Source organism: Monopterus albus, unplaced genomic scaffold (assembly GCF_001952655.1).
Source record: "Monopterus albus unplaced genomic scaffold, M_albus_1.0 scaffold382.1, whole genome shotgun sequence".
Lineage (NCBI taxonomy): Eukaryota > Metazoa > Chordata > Actinopteri > Synbranchiformes > Synbranchidae > Monopterus > Monopterus albus.
The window spans coordinates 48-16,355 of NW_018128262.1; the positions used below are offsets into that span (position 1 = coordinate 48).

At 42.5% G+C, this 16,308-nt stretch overlaps 2 protein-coding genes across 2 annotated transcripts in view; one reads left to right on the forward strand and one right to left on the reverse strand.

Moving 5' to 3' along the window:
• Nucleotides 1–2,058: 2,058 nt before the first annotated feature.
• Nucleotides 2,059–16,308, forward strand: part of LOC109951381 (guanine nucleotide exchange factor DBS-like) — a gene marked incomplete at its 5' end in the record, with an annotated part of 148,395 nt that continues 134,145 nt past the window's right edge. The window contains 4 exon segments of the mRNA XM_020585859.1: nt 2,059–2,250; nt 2,343–2,529; nt 2,750–2,853; nt 5,564–5,652. Coding sequence (XP_020441515.1) covers nt 2,059–2,250; nt 2,343–2,529; nt 2,750–2,853; nt 5,564–5,652 — 572 coding nt within the window.
• The window catches only part of LOC109951382 (lactosylceramide 1,3-N-acetyl-beta-D-glucosaminyltransferase A-like), a 14,514-nt gene continuing 5,153 nt past the window's right edge, over nt 6,948–16,308 (reverse strand). Inside the window, exon 2 of the mRNA XM_020585860.1 lies at nt 6,948–8,832. Coding sequence (XP_020441516.1) covers nt 7,090–8,286 — 1,197 coding nt within the window. The 5' untranslated portion in view covers nt 8,287–8,832 and the 3' untranslated portion in view covers nt 6,948–7,089. The remainder of the gene's footprint in view (nt 8,833–16,308) is intronic.

A 16,308-nucleotide genomic window follows, 5' to 3' on the forward strand; every position in this document is an offset into this window, starting at 1 on the left:
ACTCGTTTCCCCCCTTGATGAGGCCCAGAATGGTGGCGTCATCAGCATATCTACTGATGATGGTGCTGTCATGGTTGGAGACACAGTCATGGGTGTACAGGGTGAAGAGTTTGGGGCTGAGGCAGCAGCCCTGTGGTGAGCCTGTGCTGACTGTAAGCTGAAGAATCTAACTGAGTAGGTTCATCAATAAATAACAAATGTGATATAAAAAATACTGATTAGGGCAGCTTTAGTTCCTGGTTTGCTTTAATTGTGTCACCTCAACTTTTAACTACATGGCAACAGTTATCAAATCTTGTGGCTTTTTTACAACTATATCAATATGCAAAGCGTCACTGGAAGTGGCTTGTTGCACATGTAAAGCCAAAGGTGTGGGATGATGACAGAGCTTACATGTCCCTTCCTGGGCTAATAGCAACTACGGGCATTAGATCCTAACAAATGTAATGATTTGCAACTTTATGCATGACAGATTGTGAATTTTTGTCAGTTGTTTGAGTGGTGAGTATTAAAGAAGAGTTGACAGCACTGTCTGTTACCAAGCTGCAGTATGGTTAACTGTGAGTCCGTTTGAGAATTACGTGTGGTGACATACACCATCCCATAAACAAACAATTATTCTTTTACAGCAAACCAGAAACTCAGCATGGATTTCAGGGGGAAATGCTCTTAATGCATTCCAGTACATAACAAGGTTCTTACACTGAACTAACAGCAAACCTAAATATCAGCTAAATAAACCACAACAGGACAGCCTGATCTTTTGCAGCAGAGAGCTGCAGTTACCTTGAAGATGAATGAACTCAGTTAACAGTCATAGCCCTGACGCTAAACCTAAACCCGGATTTGTTTTGTCTTGACTTGGCCCTGTTAACTTTTTTACTTTGTTATTTACGTTTATTTCTAAGAGTTTGATGGTGCTTTACTTTTTCATTGTGTTTTTACATACTGATAATGAATGGCAGCGCCACTCAGCCCCTCAGCCCCTCAGCAGAACAGGCCAAAAGGAGAGTGGATCAGGTGGCCAGGAACATGACTCCAGATACATGCTAAAGTAGTTTTTTTCTTTGTCCGTTAGATGTTAACACTTATATGCTATCACATTAGTCAAAATAGCTTTGTAGGGTGAAAACATGTCAGATACAGAGACACTGCTAAAAAACAAGATGAACAAGCCAAGTTTTTTTTATATGGCACATCTTCATACACAGGCAATTCAAAGTGCTTCCCATAATTCCACCCTGAGGGAACTCATGCCAAGTACTCCACAAGGACCCAGTTGGAGAAATGAATGCAAATATCATGAGGCGTACATATAAAAATAAAAGTAAAACTAATTTGACCAATATCAATTATAAAGCACCAAAAAATTGTTAGTCATATTTAAGGCAACAATTTGTCATTGTTTTTCATTTTTCATTCATTAACAATGACAAGCATCACATTTTGACTCTGGTAGGGCTGGCACCAGTGGTGGTCAATAAGATTCTGGGGGTGGCCACAGCTACCCCTTGGCTCCGCTTGTGCTTGGATTTAAGGACTTTCAATGATGATTACCAGAAGGACCTCGGGATCTGGCATGGGTAGGAGTGGATCTGGGAGTGGATGGAAACTCTTCCATATTTAGGGTCTTTATATTCTCTTTTACACACAACAATGAAGTTTACACTTACACCACACACCAGACATCTCTCCCTACATTTCACATACAACAGCACATCACAATAACACAGAAATCCTGTTTAAGTAATATCCATAATCTGAATGTCTTTTCTAATGTGAAATGGGGTGGTGTGATGAAGGCAGTGATGAGGTTCACTATAGCTTTTATTGGACAGTATCTCCTGCTTATATACCTATTTTTATATCACACAAGTTTTAATTTATTATATTCAACATATGCTCATATTGTATGTTGAATAAACCATGGCATGCCTTTGAAGGTCCCAACTGACTCTAGTGACACCCTCACACTGACCCACCACATGTAAACTGATGATGTTAGCTACTTTCATTTCTTGCCCAGTTTTAACCTGTTTGCATTTCTGCTGTGTACAGGTGAACCAGTGGTGTGAGTCTGGCATCTACTTGCTGGCCTCCCAGGCTGTGGATAAGTGTCAGTCACAGGAAGGGGCAGAGTCAGCGTTGGCCGACATTGAACAATTTCTGGAGTCAGCAGAAAAGAACCAAGTGACTGAACTGAGGAGCCTCCACAACCAGTATGAGATTGTTCTGTCCGAGGACATCAAGGTAGGATGCACATAAACATTAGTTTACACAATAACTGGATATTCTGTTGCAAAATTGAGGGTGAGGGTTGCTGGTGTGCTCCCTGCCTGTAGGCTAGTGTCCTGAAGGCACTGAAGCGACTGGAGGATGTGCAGGAGATGTTTGAGAAGCGGCATGTCAGTCTGAAGAGACTGTCAGCTAAACAGATGAGACCTGTCCAGCCTGTTGCCCCACGACCCGAGTCGTCTCCCAAACGACCCCCACTGAAGAACCACTCCAGGACAACCGGGGGCCAGCAGCGTGAGTTGGATGCTGTTTACACTAACTTGGGTACAAATCAGATAATGAGCCTGGTGTAACAGGTTCTAACTGTGACATGAATGATGCCCTAGGCTGCAAACTTTTATAGCACTGTACAAGCTGTGAACCATAATAATAACAACTTCATACATGTAACACAAAATCTGGTTAGAGAAATTATTGCATTAGTTACTGTTATTAATGCTTTAATTCATTTCAGCTGCAGCTTGCAGGACTTCTGATAACTTTAACAGTGGCAAGCAACCACCTGAAGTGGATCCCAACAAGAGGAAGAACATACGCAAGGCCAAGGGAGGCATAAAGGTACCCTCCTCCAATCCTGTTCATCAAATTTCAAAGAGCAGCTGATTATGACACTAAAGCAGAGTGTTGTTCTACAGTTACTGACACCAGTACCAATCCCGATACTTCTGATCTGAAACCAGTACTTCTCTTTCATACCTCTGGCCTTTGTTATGGATGTGTAGCTTTAAAAATGATTGATAACACTATTCTTTTCACTGCTTACTCCGTTCCGTTTGATTACTGTGCAAAAAATAGAAAAAATATGAACAGAACTATTATAAATATGAAAGGATATATGGCAAGTATAACTGGCAGAATGTACAGAATATGAATACCTAGTCCTGTTTTTCAGAAGAGTATTTCAACATGTAACATGTAAATCACATGGAGAAATCACAAAGAGAGAAATACTAAGCCAGTTTTATGGTGTAACGAGCAGAGAGGAGTCTCAACTCCACATTCCAGTGTCCTGTGGAGATGAAGATGTTAGATAATGAGAATACATGGTCCTGGTGCTTGAGTTCCCCTGGGAGAGAATCAGATAAGACCAAATGTCTTGTGGTTTGTTTGAGTTGACTCATATTTCTTGTCTAAGGTCAGAGTGAGGTGACACAGGGCAGGAAGTCTAACAAAATAAAACCTCTCGGAACAGGAAATGAAGCTGAATCATAACAAATGCATTTCTTAAAAATGTAATGCTAACACCACCTTCAGCTGATGTTGGACCAGTTCATATGAGACAGCCATCACTCTGCCTCTCAGTGCCAGCAGAAACTCCAGGATGTAGTGTCCTTTCAAATGCTTCCCTGATAAACCTGGTAATTACACAGAATGAAAGAACTGACCAGATACAAGTCACATTTTAGTTTCATCCCAAAATCCGTCAGTCTGCTTGCTCTGTTTTGATCACCCACACACGCACTCTCTCTCTCCGTTTAGAGCCCTGAAGTCACTGCGTCCATCTGAATCAGGTGTAAGTGTAATGTAACTTACCTGGAGTGGAGCTACCGTATAGTGATGATATTTTAGGCAAGTAAAAAATTTAGTACCTAGAGTATCCCCATCACAGCCAATAACTGTCAGCAGAGTGTTTTCTGTTCAGGCAACAAAAACTTTAAAACAGCATCAGTGCAAGTTCACATGCACTATTGTAGATCTATCCACTTACTGCAGGTTTAACACTAAATACCAAAGTTACAACTATGGAGAGTCCAATTATAGCTCAAGTCCCCACACAGTGACTCTTTAAAGGACACAGTGTAAATGTGCTTCTAAACAAAGCACCGCTGACAGCAGCTGGTCATGGCTGGTTAGCTTTGACATGCTGCTTACACTGAGCTGTGACAGCCAATATCCTACCTCACACCCCCTGCATTGTCATACTCCTCAGTCACAAAGCCATGCCTCACACATGCATCTTACAGTTCTGAAAATTCTCTGTCCTGCCTTGGTGAGTCCGAGCAGAATCTGAGTGTGTATTTTTTCACTTCTACAGTCTAATACAAAATCACTGGCAATGTTGCCATGAGGTGTTTCTTGGTGCCTGTGGGGATTCAGTGTTTTGTCAGCAGGGGTGACTGCGGTTTCAAAAGGAGGGTTTCACTAATCAGTATGCCAACCTACTGCTCTTTGCTGCCATGCTGCAGTTTTACTCTGATCTCGTTAATTGGTTTACTGTCTACATAATTTAGATGCCCACCCCGAGGTTATTTTGTTCTGCTGACAAACAGGGCCTGTGTTGTTGTTGGATCATAAACCTTCCTCCATAATTGATGAGGGCAGATAGAACTGGAAATCCACCTATCATGTGCCATATTTCACTTTCTCTCTTCTGTGTGAACACTGCCCAAATCCAAAGCTTAGTACTTTCTAGTAGAAGTAGTAATATAGTAGTCTTAGTATTCTCCTTCCTGTTTTTAGTTGCATCAGGCTCTTTGCTTTAAAAACCGGTGCTGAAGTAAAAGTTTAAGCTGGCAGTTTTTGCAACAAGTAAAATTAATGCAGGAGGGTTTTTTTTCCCTTTACCAAATCAAAGCTCACATTTAACTATAGGCCAGAAACATGAGCTACAGTAAGTACATTCAAAGCTGCAATAGGTAATGTTTGTACATCAACCTGAAAAGATCTTTTAGGGTTTTAGCTCAAACACACATTTGTGGCTAGTTATGAGAAGATTTCACCCCCACCGGCATGAACCGGAGGAAAATTGTATAAGGACTGCGTTTAAAGCAGCATAGAAATTGCAGTGGCAGGAAAATAGAGCCCGTAGTGTCAATAGTGGTTTATGCCTAACACAGTAACCTTTTTCCACAGACAAAAAAGCAACAGCAGCAAAAATACATTAACATTAATTTGTATTAATACCTTTAACAAATCTCAGAATCTCTTCAGGAACTCCACCTCATCACATCACTAAAGCTGTGTCACAGATCAAAAGCCATAGTGTCATCACACTGCTTAGCTCATAGCCTCTCAGAAACCAACTGGATGAACGTGGTAGACACAGCACAAAAAAAGCAACTTGTAATCCATGCATTCTTCAGTGGCTTTACTATTGATCCAGTTAAATCTTTACCAGTGACTGATGACCACCTGAATGCAAACACTTGGCAAACACATGGATATCTTTAGATTTTCTGACAAGCTGTCAGGGATTGCCTGAATGCATCACTAAACAGTTCTATCCTGCCATAATAATTAAATGTATATGTGTGTTTGTGTGTCACAGATTGAGGTGATGCATGAGGAAAGCCAAGGAGGCTCTACCCATGTTGTTGTGAACAACGAGACAGAGGAGAGTTTGTCCAACAGACGCAGGTAAGGACAGAACACACAGCTGTGGTTCACTACAACACTGGAGCTGAGTGTGTATGCAGTTCTTTGCTGTGCTGTAACAAAACTATACTGAAAAGGCAGCAGGTCTGTGTCATGCTCGGGGTTGTAAGATGTGAGGTCATATTGCACAGGTCATGCTGAATGTATGTACAGCTACTTTTCTCTCCAGAACAAACACTCCGCTTGGGAGCAAAGGTATGTCAACCCCTTTGCACTTATATTGAAACAGAACATCAAAAAGACATACAGTATACATACGAGTGTCACAAACCATATCACACCAAACCATGTGCCAGGCAATAATTCCCACCACTGTAGCTTCCTGTAGCCACCACAGTACTACAGCCAAAATCTTGGTAAATGGTCTTATACTTGTATAGCGCTTCTCTATGCTTTACAACACACTGAAAGCGCTTTCACACTATTTGGCCATTCACACTCACACGTTATCACTGGGAGCAACTGGGGGTTCAGTGTCTTGCTCAAGGAAACTTTGACATGTTGACTGGACAAGCTGGGAATCGAACCTCTAATCTTCCAGTTAGGAAACCACTCACATCTACCTCCTGAGCCACAGTCAATCTTCTGGGTAAAACCACAGCAGACCCTGCACTGGCCCAATGATCCCAACCTAAATGCTTCATTCTACCACACATTTTATAGCTATAACTAATGCTAACTATAAATCATCTGTGGCAAGTGAAAGCTGCTTTGTTTACAGTTTATGTATCCACAGTCCTAAGTCTTTCACTACAGACTACCGCCACCTGCTGGTATAGAGAGTTATTTCCTCACACAGACCGAACATTAGCACTAGCTGGTCATTGCCTGTACTCTGTAGTTTGTTCAAATGCCAAATGGCAAACCAATGGCCCAGACAAAAACAATGCAACAGTTGGCCTTCATCGCCGCTAGTTTAGACCTTCAGCTTAAAGGATAAATAGACTGCGTCTATTACCAGCTCAGTTTATCTTATTGGGAATGCTGAAGTTTCATATGAGCCTCAGCTAAACTTTGGAATGTATCTGTGCACAGAACAAGGGCTGTGCATTTTATCCCCCCCATTTCTTGTAGTATGTATAGTAGTTGCATTGTGGATGAAATACTTCAGGGTCATTGTGGAGAGTAGGACTAGTTACAATGAGAAAGACCTATTTATATATGGATGTGTCAATACTGTTTTAAGACTGACTTTTACTGTAAAATTCTGGATATATCCTTTAAACTAAGTGAAAACTGATCCTGTTGAAATACAATTAACTAAATGCAACTCTGTGTTTGCTTAATAGAACATCTCTGGTCTTTATTATTAGACAGCAAATGCATAATTTAGTCAACAAAACAGTGAAATATAACCTGACAAATATGGCAGACTGATTGTGATAGCATTCAGCAGTCCTTGCATTATCTGAAAACCATTTATGTAAAAGCAGCCATACAGGAGTATGTGTTCTGGAAACGTGGCAGACACAGCAGCATCACTCTCACGAATGAGCAGTACAGGTTACCCATATATCCTTTACAGCTACGGGACACTGTAGGGTCTGTTGCAGCCTGCCAAAAGGAGTGCATGTCTGTGGCATGGCCATGCGATGTGATCATGTAATCGAAGATGCTGGGGTGGTACGGAGCCTTGCCCCCTCCTGAAAAGTATACATGCTCCTGGGGAGAGATGCCCATGATGTTTGCACAAATTCCCATGAAGACATCATCAATGTACAAGGAGGAGTTCAGCATCAGTGTCGCATGGTAGATCTTAGCAGCCACATTGCCTGAAACCACATACCCGGCTCCAGCTGTGTAGTCTGGGTAGGAAGGCCAGGGGTACAGATCATAAGGAACATGGTACTTGCTTTTTTTATAGCGAACTGGAGGGGATGCTCTGTGTACATGCCCCACCCACATATCTTTAGCTCCTGATTGGCTACTCGTGACCTGCTGCAAGTACCTCACCAAATTGGGCATGTGGATGAAGACATCATCATCTGCAGACATGAAGAATTGAGCCAGAGGACAGTACTCATGGCCCCAGTGGAACTGCAGGATCAGTTTGGTAGTCAGGTTGTAAAAGGTGTCCACAAAGTCCTGCTGGATCAGGTCTCCATAGGCGTGGTCCTCTTGCAGCAGTGCAGCCTGCATCCTGGATCTCCGCATGACATCTGGGTGTATACCGAGCACAAACACCACCTTTATGCTCACCCCCAGTTTTGACCGAACAAAGCTCTCATTTCCCCATGTGTCCCTGATGGTCTGACGCTGCTTAACATTCTCTGGTGATGATTTCACAAACAGAAGCAGGAGGACATCATCCCAGGTTTCTCCATCTTCACCACCACCTCCACATTTATTTGGGTGGTTAATGAGGTATGGATAGTTCCCTATCGCACCATTCACACTGTTAGATGCATCCTTACCGTGGTGATGGCTGGAGGTAATCATCAAGGAAGAGCTGAGAAAGACAAAGCTGTTAATCAAGTAGCGGTACATGAAGGATTTCACATGGGTCATGTGGTGGTCCAGCTCCTCCCACCAGACCATCACCACACATAGCAACAGGCCTGTAGTTAGCAACTGCACGCACTGGCACTTGTGGATACGACGGAAGTTCATGAACATTGTGAATGTCTTATTTCTGTCTGAACACTGAAAGCCCTTATCCTCTAATCTTCTGCTCTCCTGGAGCTGTAAATTCCTATCTTTATCTGTCTCAAGTTCTTTTTCTGACCGAAGAGTAGTTTATTTCATCTCTGGCTCCTTTCACTCGCAAGTTTGACTTCTCACCTTCGGATGCTGCAGCGCCCTTCATATAATTGTCTTCCTTATCATCCTTCACTTTGTTGTCATTGTGCGTGTTGCCTCACACACACACACGTTCCTCTTTTCCCTCCTCCTGCTGTCAAGTCGTGTAGTTCTTTGTCAGGCTCTTCAGCAAACTGGGTGTTCTGCTACTGATCTTCCTCCGCTGTGTATAGCAAAAGCTCCACTCCCTCATAATGATCAGACTGGAACCAGCTCTGGGCAAGATTCAGTGCCCCTCCTTTAACTCAACATGCTCTGCGTCATCGGAGAGCTCCTGCTTAGTTTCATCCCTCTGCTCTACTTCCTTGTCCCTCCTCCTCTGTGGTTACTGTGACATCAGCATGCCACAGGAACACATGGAGACTGAAAAAGAGAGAAACAATTAAAGTCAAAGTCATATAGATCTACTTCAGCCATTAACTGGGTGGGGGGTTCAGGAGACTGGCAACATATTAATCAAGTCTAGTTTAGAAGCAGAGGTGGACTTTATCATTTGGCAGTTGCCTGAGATCCCCAGTGAAACGGGGCTCCAAAAGGTCACAAATGTACGATTTGTATTAAACAGTGCATACCAAACGAGCCCTCAGAAAGTGAATGTAACTCCACCAAGGCACAACACATGGTGCGTCCATGTGCACCATAATTTCACTGCTGCAAATAGTGTGATTTTGAAATTCTAACTATAAAAATAATAAAACCTTCCACATCAGAAAGAATATTCCTGACTTTCCAGATGAAAAGGTATGGAACGACATTGGCCGTTGCTAATCCTGACGAATCCTGTCTCTGTATCTAGGTTAATAATTATAAAATTCATGAAGTTAGTCTTGTTGTGCCACATGCATAAATGTCCACAGCAGCTCTCACTTTGGAAAGAATAAACTCTAAAAACTAAGTTTGATGTACTCAGTTTTTATTTTTATTTTTTAGAAATACATTTTTACACTTAAAAATAGCGATTAAAGTTGTAAAATAATCTAAATATACCCCGTGAATTGAGTAAATGTAAGTTAAAAGTTTAAGTTGATTTGAATAAATATATTTATTTATTACTATTATATATATTTATTACCCTGACACATAAAACTGGGTAGTTAATAAAAATCCTAAGTGAATGCAATAGCAGCTAAGTCAAAACCACTAAAAAGTAGATATAAATGAAATGCAAGGTAGATATAACAAAACAACACCATTAGTTAACAAACCAAATAGGCCTCATTTGCTAAATGTTAACTGTTGATAGTTACAAAATTTTCAGAAATCCCAGGAGCGTAGAAGTCGGCCAGAGGCCTGTGACAAAAGAAATCACAAAAACATGCTGTCACTAGATCAAATGGACTCTGTCTAAAGATTCATGTTGCAGCGACACCCTGCCTCTTTTCCCCAGTTTCCTCTCATCTCTGCTGTGAAATGATGCATTGAAAATAAATGAATAAATTAGCTCTCTGGTACTGGAATCAACACTAAACAGAGCCTGGACCTACCATAATGTTGCTGTTGCTGTAGTAGTGGTAGTGGTAGTGGTAGTAGTGGTCGTCGTAGTAGTATAGAGTATCAGAGCCGTCCCCGGTAGGCTAGTGGATAAGGCGCAGCGCTCCTGCCAATGCCCCCCGGGGTCGAAACAGGGGTAAGTCAGGAAAGTCTGGCGTATAACATGTGCCAAATGTCAACATGCGAGTCATCAGTGTGACAATTCGCTGTGGCGACCCCTAAACGGGAAAAGCCGAAAGTGACTTTTTTAATTACAATAGAGTATCAAACGTCGGCATCGCTAGACCATTTGTACTGGGGCACGTGCCCCAGTGTAAATCAGCTGTGCCCCAGTAAATACATTCCCATATTTGTAAGGGTTTTTATTAGACCACTCTTCAGAGAAACTAAATGCAAGACAGTCGATAAACCAATTGACACACGTAAAAGAAACAATAAAAACAATAACGCTGCAGAAACTATGTTCCTGCGCGGCATGCCCATGTATACCGACTGCACGCACATTTCAAATGCCAATCAGCATACGTCGCGCGACAAGCTGGTAAGATAATGTATGAAAACACTGTGAAAGTAAAGTTTCCATGGGTGCTAGCTACACTATCTGAACAATGCCTAATTCCTCCTGTAGATGGATATCAGAAAATTCTTGTTTTTTTCGAGGCAAAGAGAGGGAAGCAGAAAGGAGAGATAAGTTTGAGGGAGGTAAGACAAATGAGCTATAGCTAATGGACTTGCAGGTCTGTGTGTAGCTGTGAATGGTCATTCAGCGCACTGAGACGACTCCACACTTGGCTGAGGTGCACAATGGGCCAAGACAGGCTTCACCATCTTGCTGTCTTATCAGTTGAGCAGGAAGAACTTTGTAAACTGAGTGAGGGTCAAGCTATTGACAGGTTTGCCAAAATGAAGAATAGGCGCTACACTTTATTGCACAAAAAGGGAACCAACTTAACTGCTTAGATTTCGTGGACAAGATGCTTTTAAGCTTGGGGAAATACTTTGCTTTATTTTTTGTATAGGATGTGTAGGATATGATAATTTGTAGTTGCTGAAGTCATATTGGGACACGTTTATGTCCTCTGTTTTGGTAGCATTCATGTGTGTATGCTGTTTATTCTTTGAAAATGTAAAATGAAAAATGACATCTGTTAAAAATTAAACCACTTTTGTTTTGAGGGAGTACTTATTATTCGTGTGTATAACTGTATAATGTACAACTGTATGTATGCATCCACACACACACACACACACACACACACACACACACACACACCCACCCACACGAAAAAAAAATTATTTGAACCCCCGCTGATTTTGTAAGTTTGACCACTAACAAAGAAATGATCAGTCTACAATTTCAATGGTAGGTGTATTTGAATAGTGAGAGACAACAATAACAAAAAAATCCGGAAAAATGCTTTACAAAAAAGTTGTACATTAATTTGCATTTTCATGAATGAAATAATTATTTGATCCCCTATCAGTCAGCAAGATCTCCCAGGTGTATTTTATACAGGTAACGAGCTGACATTGGGAGCACTCTCAGCTCGTTACCTGTATAAAAGAGACCTGTCCACAGAAGCAATCAATCAATCCAGATTCCAAACTCTTCACCATGGCCAAGACCAAAGAGTCTTCCAAGGATGTCAGGGACAAGATTGTGGACCTACACAATGCTGGAATGGGCTACAAGACCATCGCCAAGCAGCTGGGTGAGAAGGTGACAACAGTTGGTGCGATTGTTCGCAAATGGAAGAAACAACTGCCAATCTCCCTCGGTCTGGAGCTCCATGCAAGATCTCACCTCGTGGAGTTTCAATCAGGGATGTACCGATCCAATACTCAGCATCGTATCGGCCGATACTGTGCAAAATTATTTGGATCGGATAAAAGAATTTAATCCGTCCGATCCGATACCATGTAGCAACGTTTAGCTAAACTTAAACGGACATATCATAAAGCACAGACAACCAGTGCTAAAAAGAAAAGCATGCCGCTTCAACAATCGCTGCATGAAACATTACAGAGGCGCGAGAAGCTCGCTTCAGAGACCAGCAAGGCAAAGATGATCACAGAGAAATTGACTGACTTCATTTTGCTATATGACCAATTTCTGTTGTGGAAAATGTGGGGTTTAGATGCTTAATGGAACACACGGAGCCATGGTACGTACTGCCCTCTCGACATTTCATCTCTGAAACAGCGATACCAAACAAGTACAAGCAAGCGTGCGACTCAGACTCAAAGTGCTTGGAAAGCGTTGCCAGTTAGTTTTACGACCGACATCTGGACCTCGGACGTGTGTCCAATGTCTTTACTTAGTCTGACAGCCCAGTGGATTGACTCAACTTTTACGTTGCAAAAAGCAGTGCTACATGCTGTAGGACCTAAGCATCCTGCATGTTCATTTCTGAGGAAGAGTTGAAGTCAGAAGAACCTTTAAAATATTTATTACAACCTTGATGAAGAAAAGCAGTCCAGAGCTCTGGGTTCTTTCTCTATCTGAGGCCCTGATTCTAAACAGCAAAACCGTTCGACCTGCCTTCAGAGCAAAGAAGAAGAACACCTCACTCCTCAACCCAGTCAAATTAATACAGTTTTTGGAATATGCAAATGATGGTAGATCTGACGTCATCCGCGTTGTCCTTCATCCTCGCTCCTTGGTTGGTTTGTTGACCTCGTTCTGACCCCTCATTTGGTGATCTTTTCGCCAGGCAGATTTTGATCTGTGAAATTCTGAGAATAACATCCTGACCTTCTGAACCAGACATTACACTCCTATGTACGTCTTTTATAAACAGTTAGTTGTTGTCTGCAGATTTTAGAAGCCGCACCTCTGGCTCACTTCTCTTCTACTCTTGTAACCAGGAGCGTTGCTATGCGACCCTGGTCTAGTTCCTGTATGTGGTTTCCTGTCTATTTCTTACAGCCTTACACAGGTTCTGTTATTGTCAGCTCCAAGTCTCCTGCACTCTTAAAGACAAGTGAAATCAGACAGTTTAGTCATCTCAGTCTGTATCTGCACGACTTCCTGTTGTTCTGAGTCTCTCTGCACCTACTCACAGCATTTCATGTCCACAGGTCAAATCTTTACAAAGGTCAAACAGATTAAACAATTATTTGAACAGTTTTGCGAATACATAACATAGCACTATATCATTTTATCAAGAATTTCTTTCTACAATGCTAAGAGCTTCCGTGGCTCACACACTGGAGAGGCCATCGCTACAGCAACAGAGGAAATGTTAAAAGCATGGAACATTGAGAAGAGTAAGGTTCATGTCATTTTACGAGATAATGCCAGTAACGTGGTCAAAGCAATGGACCGTCTTGGAGTTGCCAGTTTGGGGTGCTTTGCACATAGCTTGCAACTTATTGCAAACGAGGGACTGCTAATGCAGCGCAGTGTAAGTGATGCTGTGTCTGTCGGCAGAAAAATCGTGGGTCACTTCAAGCACTCGCCACTTGCATATTCACGCTTAGAGGACATTCAGGTGGAACTGAATATGCTGACCAAGCGTCTTCAGCAAGATGTACATACAAGGTGGAACAGTACGTATTACATGATCCAGAGCCTTCTAGCACAAAAACGGGTCTTGTGTGCATATGCTGCGGAGTACGACCTGCCAGCTACATTAACTGCAAACCAGTGGGGGCTACTTGAAAAAGACCGTAATGGCGCTAGCTCCTTTTGAGGAGCTGACTATGGAGGTGAGCTCTGCATGTGCATCTGATGTCATTCCCATTGTCTGTGTTCTTAAACGCGCTCTGCGTCGAGAAGACCCCGCCAACGAGGGGGTAAAGACCATGAAGGCCACCCTTCTTGAGGCTGTGGACAGACGTTTCAGTGCCGTGGAATCTGAGTCATTATACTCTGTTGCAACGCTGCTAGATCAAAGATATAAGAACAGGTATGTGGTATCTCTTAAGTTCACTTTGTGTGTGTGTGTGTGTGTGTGTGTGTGTGTGTGTGTGTATGGAGATATATGAATGATATATGTAACAAAATGTTACATATCTTTATTTTTATCCAGGTTCTTGACCAGTGCGGAAACCTCAGGATGTGGAAAAAATGCACTAATAGGGCAGTTAAAGATGGAAGCTTCAAGACCAGCAGAGGAGACCTCATCTGAGTCAGCAGCCTCAGAGCCTGCAAAGAAGACTCCAAGGGTTGAAGGTGGAGACTGCAGTGGAATTTGGAGCATTTTTGATGAAATTTTAGAGGAAAGCACATCTGTTCCTGATTCAGCTACCCCTAGCGCATGCTTTGAAATTCAGACCTACTTCAGTGAGCCGACTATTCAGCGTTCAGACAGTCCACTGTTGTACTGGAAAGCCAACCAGTCCAGACTGCCCTTGCTAGCAACCACAGCAGCTAAATATCTCTGTGCACCTTCCAACTAGTGTGGAGAGTGAGAGGCTTTTCAGCACAGCCTCCAATATTGTTGATGAAAGAAGAAACAGGCTGACAGCTGAGAAGGCTGAGATGCTCATCTTTCTAAAAAAGAATCTGCCCCTTATGTTGAAATGAGTAAACCTGATATCAGGGGTAATAGCCCAACTGTGAGAGCTATGTTAACAGTTCAGTACACTTTTTAAACTAGGAGGTACTGCAATTTTTGTTCTTGGTTTCTATATCTATTTAAGTTATAGTTTCCATGGCTGCACTTTTTTTAGTTGGATTTTATAATAAATATTTAAATTTTGTTTTGACTATTTAATAGTGGTGTGGCCCTGTAAAATGCTGCTAAAAGCTGCATGGTTAAAAATCCTAATAAAAAAGCAGCAGTGTTCAATATCTTGATTTATGTTGTGGGCTTTTCTTCCTTTTTGGGATTAAAATATTTCATAGTTTTGATACATGATTTTTAGATGGCCTGGTTAAGCAGTAAATCTATACAAATATATTAACAATTTACTTAGTCTGGAGTTACCTGTAAGTACTGTGACAGTTAGAAGCCGTCTGTGTGAAGCTAATCTATTTTCAAGAATCCCCCGCAAAGTCCCTCTGTTAAAAAAATGGCACGTGCAGAAGAGGTTACAATTTGCCAAAGAACACATCAACTGGCCTAAAGAGAAATGGAGGAACATTTTGTGGACTGATGAGAGTAAAATTGTTCTTTTTGGGTCCAAGGGCCACATGGGTCATGTTGTGAAAGTGTTGTGGTCAGATGAGACCAAAATCGAGCTCTTTGGCATTAACTCAACACGCCGTGTTTGTCCCCACCGTCAAATATGGAGGTGGAAACATTATGCTTTGGGGGTGTTTTTCTGCCAAGGGGACAGGACAATTGCACCGCATCAAAGGGAGGATGGATGGGGCCATGTACCGTCAAATCTTGGGTGAGAACCTCCTTCCCTCAGTCAGGGCATTGAAAATGGGTCGTGGTTGGGTATTCCAGCATGACAATGATCCAAAACACACGGCCAAGGCAACAAAGGATTGGCTCAAGAAGAAGCATATTAAGGTCATGGAGTGGCCTAGTCCGTCTCCAGACCTTAATCCCATAGAAAATCTGTGGAGGGAGCTGAAGTTTCGAGTTGCCAAACATCAGCCACGAAACATTGACTTGGAGAGGATCTGCAAAGAGGAGTGGGTCAAACTCCCCCCTGAGATGTGTGCAAACCTTGTGGCCAACCATTGAAATTGTAGACTGATCATTTCTTTGTTAGTGGATAAACTTACAAAATCAGCTGGGGTTCAAATAATTTTTTTCCCCGACTGTATAAATGAGGGGGCCTGTGCCCCAGTAAAGCTTCAAGTCTAGTAACGCCCATGGCATCAAACCTTCCTCAAAGATCACATCTTAGGATCTGTGGATACCATACCATACCAACTTTATTTATAAAGCACTGAAACAACCAAGACGGACCAAAGTGCTGTACAGTGTGATTAACAATATACATTAAAATTAAACAACTTATAAGGGTTGGGGTCTTGTTCACGAGTGAGGGAAGGATGGAACGGGAGATTGACAGGCGGATCGGTGCAGCTTCTGCAGGAAAGCGGGCGATGTACCGGTCCGTCGTGGTGAAGAAGGAGCTGAGCTGTAAGGCAAAGCTCTCGATTTACTGGTCAATCTACGTTCCGACTCTCACCTATGGTCATGAACTTTGGGTCATGACCGAAAGGGCAAGATCCCGGATACAGGCGGCCGAAATGAGCTTTCTCCGCAGGGCGGCCTGGCGTACCCTTAGAGATAGGGTGAGGAGCTCGGTCACCCGGGAGGAGCTCAGAGTAGAACCGCTGCTCCTCCACATCGAGAGGAGCCAGCTGAGGAGGCTCGGGCATCTGTTTCGGATGCCTCCTGGGCGCCTTCCTAGGGAGGTGTTCTGGGCATGTCCCAC